The sequence below is a fragment of the Zeus faber genome (genome assembly GCF_960531495.2).
Source record: "Zeus faber genome assembly, chromosome: 1".
Lineage (NCBI taxonomy): Eukaryota > Metazoa > Chordata > Actinopteri > Zeiformes > Zeidae > Zeus > Zeus faber.
Window position 1 is genome coordinate 32,829,591 of NC_137193.1, and position 14,558 is coordinate 32,844,148.

General features: G+C 44.1%; 1 protein-coding gene across 1 annotated transcript in view; it reads right to left on the reverse strand.

The window, feature by feature from the left end:
• The window catches only part of ptprua (protein tyrosine phosphatase receptor type Ua), a 164,965-nt gene that overhangs the window by 62,290 nt on the left and 88,117 nt on the right, over positions 1–14,558 (reverse strand). The window contains exons 4-6 of the mRNA XM_080002494.1: positions 9,547–9,628; positions 3,720–3,835; positions 162–333 (exon numbers count right to left, since the gene is read on the reverse strand). Coding sequence (XP_079858620.1) covers positions 162–333; positions 3,720–3,835; positions 9,547–9,628 — 370 coding nt within the window. The remainder of the gene's footprint in view (positions 1–161; positions 334–3,719; positions 3,836–9,546; positions 9,629–14,558) is intronic.

The window sequence follows — 14,558 nt, forward strand, 5'->3', positions numbered from 1 at the left end:
TAGAGTGGTAGAGTGGTAGAGTAGAGGTGGAGTAGAATAGAGGTTGAGAAGTACAAAGAGTATACAATATACCATCATATGGAAGTGAGTTGGAATATTTAACATGGGTTTCCTGCGTATTTACACACAAACTCCCCCATGGAATAAATGTCTAGCTGTACCTCTGACGATGAGCTCCCCAAAGTTGGAAACGGAGGCACCCCGGGGAGACAGGGTGATGCAGCGGTATAGGTCCTGCTCCCCACGCTGGGCCTCCACCTGGAAGGTGGCCATCACCCGCTTGTGGCTGAGCCTCGACAGCGCGGATGTGTCCATTAGCGCTCCATTACGCCGCTGTCAGCCGGGACAAAGAGAGAAAGAGGAAGAGGTAGAACATTGATGAGGATGCCAAGTGACCCACAACGTATGTGGGCGATTGTGTTTACCCAGGAACCCATGCGAGTCAATCCCAGCGATTACGAATGTGAAGCAATGCGTGAAGAACCAGTGAGGACGAAGATTCAAAAGTGGTGGAAATTAGCTACAGTGGGAGGAAAAGCATAATGTACATGTGACAAGTAAACAATGGTGGGCAGGTTTCGGAGGCTGGTGGGGGGTAGTGGTTTGGTGGGGATGTGACATAGGTCCCCCCGGGTGGCAGCCAACATAATCTCCCTTGCCTCTATCCTGGCATCCTGTCAGCCAGCGCTGAACATGTAGGAAATTTGGGAGAGGCTGGCACGCAGCATGTGCAGCCCGACGTTACGCAACCGTAACTTCCATCACAAAGTAGCTTTCACGTCTGAATTATATATATGTGTATATATATATATATATATATATATATATATATATATATATATATATATATATACATATATATATACAGTTACTCCTCACTTAACGACCAAGTTCCGCTCCTAGGACCAGGTCGTTAAGCGAGGACTCGTGTTATTTCACGAAGGGGGCGTGGCCATTGCGAACGCTAGTGTAATGAATACTGACAGACTGCGAGAACGAGACATAGAGTGAGAACGGTGATGAGATAAGATGTATACAGTGTATATAGTATATATAGTATATATAGTGTATATAGTATATTTTGTGTATATATATATATATATTGTATATAGTATATAAAGGGTGATGCGCGATGAGATGCTTGATGCTGAGACGCAACGGTATTATACGCAGCGTACAATACAGACTGGTCAGAGAGCTGGTCAAAGAGTTGTTAAACAGGTAGGTGGTTAAGTGAGGAGTACTTGTATATAAAATGATACCTCATGTACCTCAGCCTGGGGGCGAAATGTGGCTTTTGTCAAGCCACAAGCTAGCACTCAGTTCAATGTTGAACGTTTATAGCCTTTTACTTTCCAATGAAAGAGCAGCTCAAATTATTTTCCAAATGGCCATTTTCCTTTATATTAATAATCTATTTAGCTATCTTCTATCTATCTTCCTTCAGAAAGTTAGTTTTTACAGTTATAAACATATATTATTATCATAATTATCATTATTATTATAAGAAGTTATATTCCTATTATCATTATTTTCAAAGTTTACAAAAACTGACAGGGCGGGGCCTGTTACTACATAATCTGCCATAAGTCATGAACCATCATCCAATTTGGTACATTTATGCAGGGTATGACTTTGAGGCACTGTGAAAAATCTAGTGTCATTTGGTCAATAGGTTGTGAAATGGAATTCATATAACTTTCAATGGCAATAGATAGGCCCCCGCCCAGACATATTTTGTAAACTTTGAAAATAAATTGTGGCCAAACTATCTACAGCATAAGGTGAGATCACCTGATATCACCCACACCTTATGCTTGTGCTCGTCTGGGTAGATGCAGCAAGCCTGTGATCAGCATCTTCCAGACGCAGCATGTTTCTTTCAAGTTCTCTCCATCAGTTGCATCAGCATCATTAAAGATTTAAAATGACAAAGGGGGCCACCTGCGGCTTGTTAAAAGCAAACAGATCCCCATACCTACACCGTGTTGGCCGCCCTTTGCCACGGCCGTCTGGCTAGAGGACCTAATAGCCGCTGGCCACCGGAGTCTGAAGACAATCGAACACCGAACAATGGCCGCTAGGAACGCTCGGAACGTTTCCCGGTAGTCAGCTGAACTGACTACCGGGATGATGTGGATGGGCTCAGAGAGGGCGATCAAAGCCAGTGCCGCAACAAATGGGGAAACAGATTTTTTTTCTGCCGCTCCACGTTGGATCTTTGCACTTGTAACAAGGTGGGGGGGGGGGGTCTAGCAGGGAGGAGATGGCACTGAGACATTCAATTGTCTTGCCTCCCTTGCAGAGCACCTCTATTCCAATGGATGATGTGTGCGCCTGCGTCATGGCTTGTGTTGCCGTGTTTTTAGACCTGCTTGCGTGTGTGTGTGTGTGTGTGTGTGTGTGTTACTGTGCGTTTGCATGTCTGTGTGCGTGGATTCCTTTCTGTGTATTCATTTGTGTGTACACTAAGATGACATACCTCAATTACTTTGTTTGTTTGTGTGTCCCTGTCAGTGTTTGTATGCCAATTCACATGCATTCCTGCTTGTGTGTGTGCATGCACGCATGATTGTACACTTGCATGTATGTGTATCTATGGATTTCCATGGTGTCCATGTTTGCATATGCAAGCGCGTGCATTCCTGAGTGTGCATGCGTGCTGCATATCCATGCACGCTCCTTGCTGTATGTACAGTATGTGTATGCTTGTGTATGCTTGGATATGCATGTGTGTGTGTGTGTGTGTGCATCCTACCTACTAGTGAATTTATTGAACATCTGCATAGGTAGACTTCATGATAGACATTGATGGAGAAAAAAAAAATCTGCCACACTCAGTGAGGATCTTCAAAGGCTTAAATTCGGCCAAGAAGAAGAAGGGGGTGAAAAAAAGGAAGGATATGAAATACATACAGGGAAACACAAAGGATGGAGCGCCCTGCACACTGCAATCTCATTTCGGTTCGCCTCCGTGGTTTCAAAAAACACTTTAAAAGTGCCGCGGCTTCAAGGACAAGGCAAGAATGGAAGCGGCACGAGTGGGATTTTTGAAGACTCATTTTAGCTCATATTCCGAAAAGAAAAGAAAAGAAAAGTGACAAACTACTCTGGAAATTGGAAACATATTGAGTTTGTGCAGGAGGAAAAAGAGAGAGAGAGCGAGAGAGAGAGATAGAGAGAGAGAGTAAAAAAGCCCGGAAAACCCCAAAAGGATGCAAATAAATGTCCATACTTCCAACAGCTGCATACTTGCAACTGTAGTCTCACAATCCATTGTTCTTTCTTTCACTTCTTCTTTAGTTTTTCCCCTTTCTGATTCACTAAATCTTTTTTCTGTTTTTTTATCCTGCTCGTAACAGTCCTAGCCGTTCGACCAAAACCAAAAAACAGAACCCCCGTCTCTCTCTCTCTCTAAACATATATTATTATCATTATTATCATTATTATTATTATTATAAGAAGTTATATTCCCTTTATCATTATTTTCAAAGTTTACAAAAACTGTCAGGGCGGGGCCTGTTACTACATAATCTGCCATAACACATGAACGCATTGTACTACCATCATCCAATTTGGTACATATATGCAGGGTATGACTTTGAGGCACTGTGAAAAATCTAGTGTCATTTGGTCAATAGGTTGTGAAATGGATTTCATATAACTTTCAATGGCAATATATAGGCCCCCGCCCAGACACTTCCTCGGTGGATCCTTACCTCCAGAATGAAAGGCTCAGACTCAGCAGTTTTGCCTGTGGCAACACACTGGAACGTAGCGTTTTGCCCGGCATTGACCTCGACGTCACCCAGACGAGAGAAGTGGGGCACCTTGTCTGTGGGAGGGCAAGCACACACACACACACACACACACACACACACACACACACACACACACACACACACACACACACACACACACACACACACACACACACACACACACACACACACACACACTTACTGTACAGTACTTAACATACACACGCATCTGATGTGCGATGCATTGGAAGGACATGCACGTATTTGAGCGGTGTGTGGGGGTGGTCACCTTGCCAGGGTGCCAGCTTGCCTGGTTTGCCAGGCGGTTAAAAATCATCTAAATTTGAACTAAAAATGTTCCCTAACTGTGTTGTTCCAAAATCACTTGATTTCTGACTACAAGGTTCTGTTTCTGTTGTTTTTTTTAATCTCTTAAATGGAATCGGCACGCCCAGATCAGAACAAAACATTCGCCGAATGTCAGCGTTTACGACCGCAAAAGGCATCGGAGTAGGGTGTAATGTTGACCAGGGGTTAAATTGGGGGGTTAATGCACCTTTGGTGAATCAACAAACCAGAAACATGCTGATGCGTTGATGTTTCCATGAATTGCTACCTAGTAACAAGTTCAACCAGCGATCGTTTCATTTCCGTTGCGTGACTATTAGTGTAATTACTTAGATGAATGGATGGATGGATGGATGGATGGTTAGCTGGATGGAATTGGTTTTCTAAATAAATAAAGTCAGTCAAACAAATATGGCTTACTTTTGGGGTTAGACAGTTTTCACATGCTGTGCTCATCGAGAGCCGCAAATCTTTTAAATCTTTTAAGTCTGAATTGCTTTCACGTCCATATTGGAATAAAGAAAAACACAAAAAAAAGTGCAAATCCGTGCTGTGCCTTTGAGATAATCACCCCGCAGAACAGCAGAACAGATGAACAGCTGATCAGCAGCGCTAGCTCGTATTGTGGGTTGTAATCCCAGCGGATATGTAGCAGCCAAGATGCCAATGCAGAGCAAAAGCTCAAGTTGGCCGAATGATTGCATTTGAGGATGTACTGTACTTCACACACAGTTTACTTGAGTAAAGAAGAATATTTCTCATGAGGATTATTGCAAAAAAAATAAAAAAATAAAATAGGAAATAGATTTGTGGTTTTAAGAAATGACCTCGCTGTCAGTCAGCGTGTCAGTCTTGGTGCTCGGGAAGTTTATTGGAGTAAATAATCGTACCACACAATCTGCAATGCCTTGTTTTGGCCTCCGCAAGAAAATGGGAACTAACCGCCTTTGAAGCAAAGGCAAGAAGCCTCCGCCTAACTCTTAGCCCTGTCTGAAACATTTCAAAAGCTTTGGTGACTTCAATTAAAGGCTCTGTATGCCGGAAAGTGACTGAATGGAATGCCGGTCCATTGCATAGCCATACACACACATTTACTCACACGCCATTCGTTCTTAGGGCAATTTCAGGAAGCTCCGGGCTTCAGGCTGTCTTGACCTAATGCAAACTCCACAAAGGTTAATTTTAATACTGTTGTTTTGTTGTGAAAGCTCATCTTCGCTCCATATTGAAAGATGAAAAGTTACTCTTCAGACTTGACTATACAGTACATATTCAACAATTCCAACATATGGGTTTGGGTTCGGATAACTTCTGATTGACCATAATTCTACACCTTATTAGCTTATTTTTCCATAATTGTATGGCAAAAAAGTTTGAGAACCACCAGTCAACAGGACTACTGTTTTTCATTTGTCCAACATTGTATTTTCATCTGCATATGCTTGCTCACAGCACAACACGAATGGAGCACAGGTTGACGGGTTAACTCTGTCCCACCTAATGAGTGTGTGCTTTGTGTTATTAAGTCTATTAGGCAACTTATATGAACGGCACTGTGCATTACTTCACAATTATATAAATTGTCCTTAATGTGAATCTGGGTATAAAATCAGCTCAATTCAAACATTTCTATTCCTTGACATGCACTACTCATGCACCCCTTACAGCCTTTCACAGTGTGACATATTTCGAAGCAGGGCTTTAATTCGGCCTTTCAATTGAAAACCAGGGAGCTATGTACACATCAGTACAGCTCCCCTGCACACAATGGACACCTCTATGAGTCTCCATGGTAACGGACATCTGGCCCGAGAAGGGGTGGTGAGATGGCGTCTCTTTCCCCCCCACCCCCACACGCTCCCTTTCCTCCTTCACGCTCGAAGTAGAGCTAGAGCAGGGGTCGGGAACCTATGGTTCGCGAGCCAATTATGGCTCTTTCGATGACGGTATATGGCTTGCAGACAATTTTGAGCTAAAATTTTTCATCACAATTAACAAGTAATAAATATTTTTTCTGTGTCATTTTAAAGTAAAACAGGTAAGAGAAATGACAATTTTGAAAATAAAATTCAAAATATAAATGTGGCGTACAAAGGAGCGTAGTTAAGCACCGGCTGCGGACCACAGAAAGACCGCTTTTACTCTGCGCCCTGCCCCTCCCGGGTCTCTGTTCAGGCGCCACTTGTGAGAGTCTCTGCCCACAGGTAAGGGGTTAGGGAGGGAGATGGAGTCTTTCTGGCCGTGGTGCGCCCACATGGCGAGAGTTTTATTGTTCATTTCAATATGTGGCAGGCAGGCCACAAATATATATATGACTGAGGATTATTATAATAATTGTGGATAATAATGATCCTCTTGGGTGCAGGAGGAAAGGCGTTCCACTGCTAGGCTGCTTACGAGCCCGTGCACCAATCCCCTCTGTAAGACAGACAACCATTAAGAAAACCCCCTGCCTCGAGTCGGACCAATCAGCTGAACACAAGTGGACAGAAATGGAAAAAACGTCAATATGTATGTGACAAATAATCTCTTGAACTTGAACCTGAAGACCAGCTGATTCACAAACCACACAATGCGGCGTGTGAGTATTGGCGTATTGACCATGTTTGGCTCTACATACGCATGTGAGCAGTCTTTCTTGCATCTGAGAAACATTAAGAGCAACCTACGCTCACGTTTAACTGATGGAAGCCTCAACGCAGCATGAAGCTTAACCTCACTACGTATGAAGCAGACTATAAGCCCATCAGCAAAACCATGCAGCACCAGAAGTCGCATTAATGGTAAAAAGTATTTCACTTATTATTGGTTAGCTACAGTATAACGACAATATTATTAAGAAGAATAAAGAGAAATGTATTATCTATAGCGCTTTTGTAAGTACCCAGAGATGTGCTATACATTAAAAATGTATGCCTTACTTCAAAAATGCAGGCATTAAGTTGCATTCAATTATATTATATATTATATGGCGCACAAGGAAATACATTTAGAAATATTTGGCTTTTATGGCTCTCCCAGCCAAAAAGGTTCCCCACCCCTGAACTACAGGGTACTTCTGTAAGTGATTTTCATACATGGCCATCCTCCACAGATCCTGAACTCAATATATTGATGGTCCTTATACATCCATAGACAGACAGACAGACAGACAGACAGACAGACAGACAGACAGACAGACAGACAGACAGACAGACAGACAGACAGACAGACAGACAGACAGACAGACAGACAGACAGACAGACAGACGGTAGTGGCAGTAGTTATCCTAATGACTCATGCTTCCTACTATTCATGCTGCAAACTTCAACAACTACACTGCGTGTGTTTGGAATAGCGATGAGGGAAGAACAACATCACCAATGACAAGCAGGTGCAATTGATTCGGGTCTTTCCTGGGGAGTGGGTGGCAAAGGGGGTTGGACAATTATTCCTTGCTGCCTGTTGGGAAATTTATGCCAGCATAGTCTTGTTTATTTGTATGAGTGCATTTATTTATGTGTGTGTGTGTGTGTGTGTGTGTGTGTGTGTGTGTGTGTGTGTGTGTGTGTGTGTGTGTGTGTGTGTGTGTGTGAGACAGGGAGACAGAGCCTGTATGTTGCTCGCACGTACAGTATGAATTCATACGTGACCTTGCAAATTATCGGTATTTTGTCGTTCACAGTAGTCTGTGTCTACATCTGCTAATGAAAGCTTTGATTATTTAACTGTCCCCGAGAAGCACCACCTGCAGCAGAGCTGAGGCTGGCCTTGGTCGCACGTAGAGAGGGTTGGGTGGAGTGTGTGTGTATCCATCCATAATCACCATCCAAATGCATACTGTGCCTGTAAGGGGTGCGATGACAGAGGGTAAGTTGTAGAAGTTTATAGAGATTGGCTTGAATGAAAAAAAAAAGTAAGTAGTATCTTGCTGCTTTTAGAGAGATTTATGATAGCTTGATAAGATAAGATAAGATAAGATAAACCTTTATTAGTCGCACAACGGGGAAATTTACATAGTTCGTTCGTACAGCGTTGATTTATAATAGAGTGCCCCCACCCCTCCCAATATGTCAAATCGTTAATTTAAAACGAGAGGTCTACCTGTTTTTTTTTTTTCTTTTGGGCGAGGTATAGAGCTGGGCAGCAAAGTTAGTTGAATTTCATGAGCTCACAAATTCCCTACATTACTATTCATTAACATTGTCTGGCGTTTAAGTGCAACCTAAATGATACTCTTCTTTCCAACAGCACGCCAGCATAGCCATCATTCTTGCTCCCCATTAATCTCTCGCCTCTGTTCTGGCTCAGCTACCCAGCCGCCCTCCCTCAGATCAGTTCACATCTGCTGGCAGGGGGAATGGGGGGAGTGTCCAGTTCAGCAACCCCAGCAGTCTTGGAAGGGTGCTCCTCTATGTCCCCGGTGCGACCAGATACGCTAACCAGGCTTGGATTCAATACAGAAGGCGTTGGCTAACAGAAGCCAGTTTTGTAGTGAAGTCACTACACCTGAGTCCAAGTCCAGTCTCGAGTCCCCAGTGTCAGAGTCAGAGTCCAAGTCACCAAAGTTGAGCCTGAGTTGAGTGTCCAGTTCTAAATGTAAGCGTCCGAGTCCAAGTCCGAGTCACCAAAGTTGAGTCCGGTTGGGGTCTGACTCAGAGTCAAGGCTTGAGTCTCCAGTGTCGGGGTTCCGAGGCTGAATCCGTCCCTATTGTCCGTCCCTATTGTCTGAGACACTGAAGTTGAGACGGAATCGAGTTCCAAGTTGTGCTTCAATGCTCCACTGGCACAGTCAAAAAGAAGACATACGAAAAAAAAAATCTCCCAGTTTCCCAGTCCGAATGGTGTTGATGCACAAGAACTGACGACTCAAGTCCAACTCCAAGTTCTCAGTTCTCAAGTCCAAGTTGGGTCCAAGAAGTGAAAATTGAGACTAGTGTCAGGCTTGAATCCCAGTGCCGGACTCAAATCCGAATCCCGGACTGGAGTACTACAACACTGACAGAATGTTGGGTAACTGGGCTACAGCCAAATTACTGAACCTGTAATGTGACATTACTGAGCCACCCCCCTTTGTGTCTCTCTCTGATGACTAAAAACACGATAACAAATCAAAGGAGGAGAGAACAAGATGTTCCCTCTCTGCATCCAGGGTTCCCCAAAGAGCAACATTAGTTTTCAGAGAGCTTGTGGCTGGAGCTGTCAAAATGGAGGAAAAGGTCAGCTATTCTACTAAAGGCACAAAGGGAGAAGCCCTCCTGCTGTGTTCCTGGGGCTGTCATACAGGACAGGTACTGTCTGGGCGGCGCGTTCGCCTCGACGGGTCCTGTCAGTGGAGGCTGGAGTAAAGAAGATTGCCTCTCTCGCTCTCTGATCGGCGGCTCCTCCCATCGTAACCCACCGGCCTTTGCAAAAGGTCAGCGCAAGGAGGCCGATGGAAAGGCAGATTCCTACTTACAGCAGGGGTAGTTGAGCAGCAGGATGTCGTCCAAGGCGATGTAGCCCTGTCGCTCCTCGGAAACCGTTGCCTCAAAGACGACCTGTGGAGAACAAAAAGGAAACGTATTGAGTTAATGAAGATCAATACGTAAGTTAGAGAAAGAATCAGGAGCTTTGCCAATAAAGTTTTCGGCATAGGTTGAGAACCATTTCACATGCTGGAGTGTATGTTTCTGTGTTTGTAAGACCTGTCAGGCATTGAATAGTGTAGCTTCTTGGATCATTTTTGACCATTACTAGGAAGTAGATGTCAGTGACAATGACTGTGTCGCCATGCCTAGTGTTTAACAGTTGTAGGCCTGGGGTTCTTTGTCATTGCAATGATAATGTTTTTGCACACCCTCAGAAATCCAAAGAAGCTCAACGACGAGCCCCAAACTGAATCAGGCTGCCTCACAGAGGGTAATGAGTGTTTCTAGATTTCCAAAGTAGTAATTACAGTCAATGGAGATCCAGTCATTTCCTATTTCCTTCAACTTACTGCTGTGGAGCAACACCACTCTAAGCGCGGTGTTTTTACGGCAGAAAGTGAGATTTGTAGATTCCCACAAAATCCTTAGAGGATAGGTTTGGGAATTTTTTTTAACCAGGACCAACTTAAATGTCTCGCATGACCACATGTTCCCCAATAGCTTCATAGAGAGGAAGAAATATGCCCTTATATTTTCGGTAGCCTTCAATGGAGCATGATAAACATCCTTACAGAGGAAGGGGAAGCTTTCAGTGCATTAAGACATTCTTTATGGTACGGATAAATAATTGGCGTAACTTATCTAACACAAGGTTATAAGTTAAGGTGGCTTTTTAATTGCAGCTCCTCAAGGTTGAAGACAGCTTACAGCGAGTCCAATTGAAAATGAATGACGATGTCTACTCGATCAAATTCAATATTTCAACTTTCGGCGAAAATATGTTCTTGCACAATGTTTTGAAAATAGAGCCTGGATTGTCGAAAGAAAACCACAAGCTCATCATCGTTTGTGTGCGTGTGTGCGTGTGTGTTTGTGTGTGTGTGTGTGTGTGTGTGTGTGTGTGTGTTTGCGGATGGCAGAGGTTGCCATCCACAGCTCACAGTGTGAAAGAGCGTCCCGTGAAGGAGCATGTGTCGAAGTGTGATTGTGCTGCACTACTGTGCGCTGGAGCGAACAAGGCACTGCGCTGTTGACAATGCATCAGGGCTTTAAGTGCCAAGGGCCAATCAATAGCCCACCAGACCACGGGAGAGATAGACACGGATGAAGGTTTTCGTCCCGCTAATTCATTGTTACTTCTCATTCTTCGCGTAGGGCCATTAGAGACGTCTGGCTGATGAACTTCTCATATCATCGCACGCTGACGCACTCGCCGACATCGATTTGGCCTTGTCCCCCAAAGAGAGAGTGTCGCAGGTATCACCGGCCGAGAAAAAAAAGTCAGTCATTATTTTATCTCCAAAATACCTTGTTATTGGTTTGTCTTTTTCATGATCATTTGTACATACAAAGTAGGCCACAGTAAATGACGCAATTTGCTCAATGTATGTGCGAAAATTGGATACAGGCGCATGAGGGTGCAGAGTGGGAGAGAGATTCACAAAGAGATTACTACACAAAAGAGGGCGAGACAGAGGTGATAAAAGGGGGGATGGGAGAACAGGAGAGCAGGGAGAACGGAGGATGTGAAGGACAGAGATGACGTGGACGCATGATGTTGTTTGTCATGGTGGTGGTCGATAACACCTTTGATGGCAACCCACCCCCACCCCAGTGCTATTTTCCAATACAGCATCAACTGAAAGGAAGGAGGAAAAAATATAAATCTCTGCGAAAACAGCATCGGAGGTAGATCCTAATGAAATAATAAATAAAAAAATAATCTTCAAGTTGATGTCACTTCCAATACATCCCTCGCTGCCTCTTTCCTCTTGTTGCAACAACACTAGCAACACGAAGCGCTCCGAGGCTGTGAACACGCACGGTGATGTGCAAATCAAGGTTTGGGTTCCTTAAAACCACCGGGGTGGGGTGGGGTGAGGTGGGCATAGGGTCGGGAGAGTAAAGTTAGAAGACACCACCAAAATATATACACCCAGATGATTCTCGGGGGGGGGGGGGGGGGCTTATACGTGCGGAACTAGAGCTGTCACAATTGACACAATCATTTTGTGAAAAAACGTCAAGTTTCCACAATCACATGTTGTATCCAAATAATAAAGAGATATTAAATCAATGCTAGAAATATTGCAATAGATAGAAGGTAAATTAGCCGTGTGTCCAGCAGGCGGTTGAGGCAAATTGACTATCAACCAGAATCATTATGTTCCGATGTTTAATGTAAGCAGCTCTTGTCGCTCTACTGCGATACTGCGATAGGTATACACATATACACATACTGCATGAAATTAATCATTTGTATGACAACTGTCACACACACAAACACACTCACCCTCCCAAGTCAGTTTGCCATTTTTTTCTGTCCTGTGGCAGAAAATTCACACCGCTTCCCGTCACATTCCCTCCGCACCTCAAAGGGAACGACATGAAAACCTACAGTGATTCTGTGATTTACTCATTTGTTTTTCTCTTGAGGCTGCTGCAGCGGAGAAATAGCTTTTAGTGCCCGTGCTAATGATGAACCCTCACTGCTTGTAGGAGGAAAGCTGATCGATTTCGACAGACTTTAATTAATGGAAGTTTGCGGGTAATCGTTAGCAGAATGTGCTGAGCCAAAAATTGTGACAATGTTCTTTTAATCGATCAGGGTAATTGATCCCTATTGACGATGTGGCAGTAAAACAATGAGATATAAGTGGGCGTATATCTGGTATATTGCCCCCACCCTCCCAGCCTGAAGGAATATAGACAGATGCATTTTGGCGCATGCTTGTGTCTGCTCGTCAACTCTCTGCTCTGATGTGTGACAGGAAAGTGCTTTTGGCACCTGGTTGGAAACAGAGAATTGTTATGGAGGAAATCAGAGAAATAAATAACTCGAGAGAATGAGAGCGAGAAAGGGAGAGAGTGTTCAAAACAGGAATAGGAGTGAGTCAGGGAGAGAAGAGGGGTGAGCGAAAGAGGGAGATCAATTGAATAGCGAGATGTGCCTTGGAGGGGTGGTAAGCGGCAGATCAGCAGGAAAGAGAGAGCCACAAAGGAAGGAAGGAAGGAAAGGAAGAAAGAAAAAAATACATATATGAAAGAGAATGAGTAACCGCCATTGTAGGACAGGAACGAAAGAAAGAAAGAAAGAAAGAAAGAAAGAAAGAACAAAAAGAGCAAGAATCACCACCATTGTATGACAGAAATGGCTTTCACTCCAACCACTGGCCCAGGGCACATTAGAATTTAGAATGGTAGAGGGGGGGAAAAGGAAAGAAAGAAAGAAAGAATGTGGTGTGGTGAGAGGGAGGCTCTCAACACACACTCGGTGGGGAAAACTTGGTTAAATAAAGTTTCCATGTCACACTGCAGCCCTCAGCCCAGATAATGAGTAACATGCTGTAACTGCGAGACTGGGACTCAAAACCAAACAGATATTCTTTGAAAGTTTGAGTTTGGTTTCCCTCCTTCTTTTATGCCGCAACATCTCGTAATAGTCCACCCAAAAAGGTGCCGTCACACATTACAGACGTGTGAATAGTTGAGAAGTCGTATATAGGGGATGCCAATTTGGAAGACGCTCAGGAAAGCTCTTACGCTATAATTGATCAAACTACGGCCGTTCACATTGTTTCATTTTCTTCTGAATTGAGATTGACCACTGCTTGAAAATGATTGATATGCTGAGTTTGTGTTTGGATCAGAGGAAAATGGCTGATGTGAATGCAACAATGGATGCAGCTGATTGTTTTCTGCAGAAGTGTAAAGTATTTGAAGTTATATGTTACGGTTTGGGAATAAATAAGTTGTCCAAGTTGAAACAATCTCAAATATCACACTCAATGACTTATCGATATATGGCCAATATTTTTCAAATACAAACAAACACAATGCATGATGGGGCTCCAATAGGTACGGCGTCATGGCAACCGTATATAAGACACAGTCTACAGGTGAAAAAAGACTAGAATAACCACATAAATAAATAAATATAGAAACGTTAACCCGGAGATGGTAATAGTATTGACGATCTAATGGCGGGTGTCTGGCAGTTCATCACCTATTTTCCATAAAGCGAGTAGTCATCCAGCCGCATATAAAAACTCCCATTTCACAGATATGCACACATACACACTCAAACACAACAGAATCGATGACAATATTTTCACAGGCAGCCAGTGGGCAGGTATTTGGGAGGGTCACTTATGAAAGATAGAACTTAGATCTTAAAATATAATGAAAAATGAACAATATTTGACCAAGTATCACCCCCCGCTGTGAATTAGGGAGTGTGGGACCAATGTTTGATCCTGGCCCAACGTATCTCTCCAGCAGCCTGTCTTCCCTCGGGCTCCCCGATCCGTAGATTACTTTTTCTTTTCAGCTCAACTTTTCCCTTCACACACACACACACACACACACACACACACACACACACACACACACACACACACACACACACACACACACACACACACACACACACACACACACACACACACACACACGCACACACACACACACACACACACACACACACACACAACACTCCTCACTCTGGTGGCTCCTGCAGAGGAGTGGTGGAGGGGAGTCGGTGTGTGTGTGTGTGTGTGTGTGTGTATGTGTGTGGATGGAAGGGGAAGGGGAGGGGGGGTCACATTGGCGGAAGATGGGCGATCGTTATCTGCGCGATTGGTTGAGTGCGGGCCCTCAAGGGGGCCAAAAGAGGGCCAAAAGGAGAGAGGAGGGGATGGGGTTGGGGTGTTTTGAGATGAGCAGACTGTTTTGAGATGCCGCAGGCTACGGGTGCACACACTTACATACGCGCCATGACCTTGCATAGCTTGGAGTTGTGCCCCACGCCTCCCCACTTCCTCCCTCTCTCTGTGTCTCA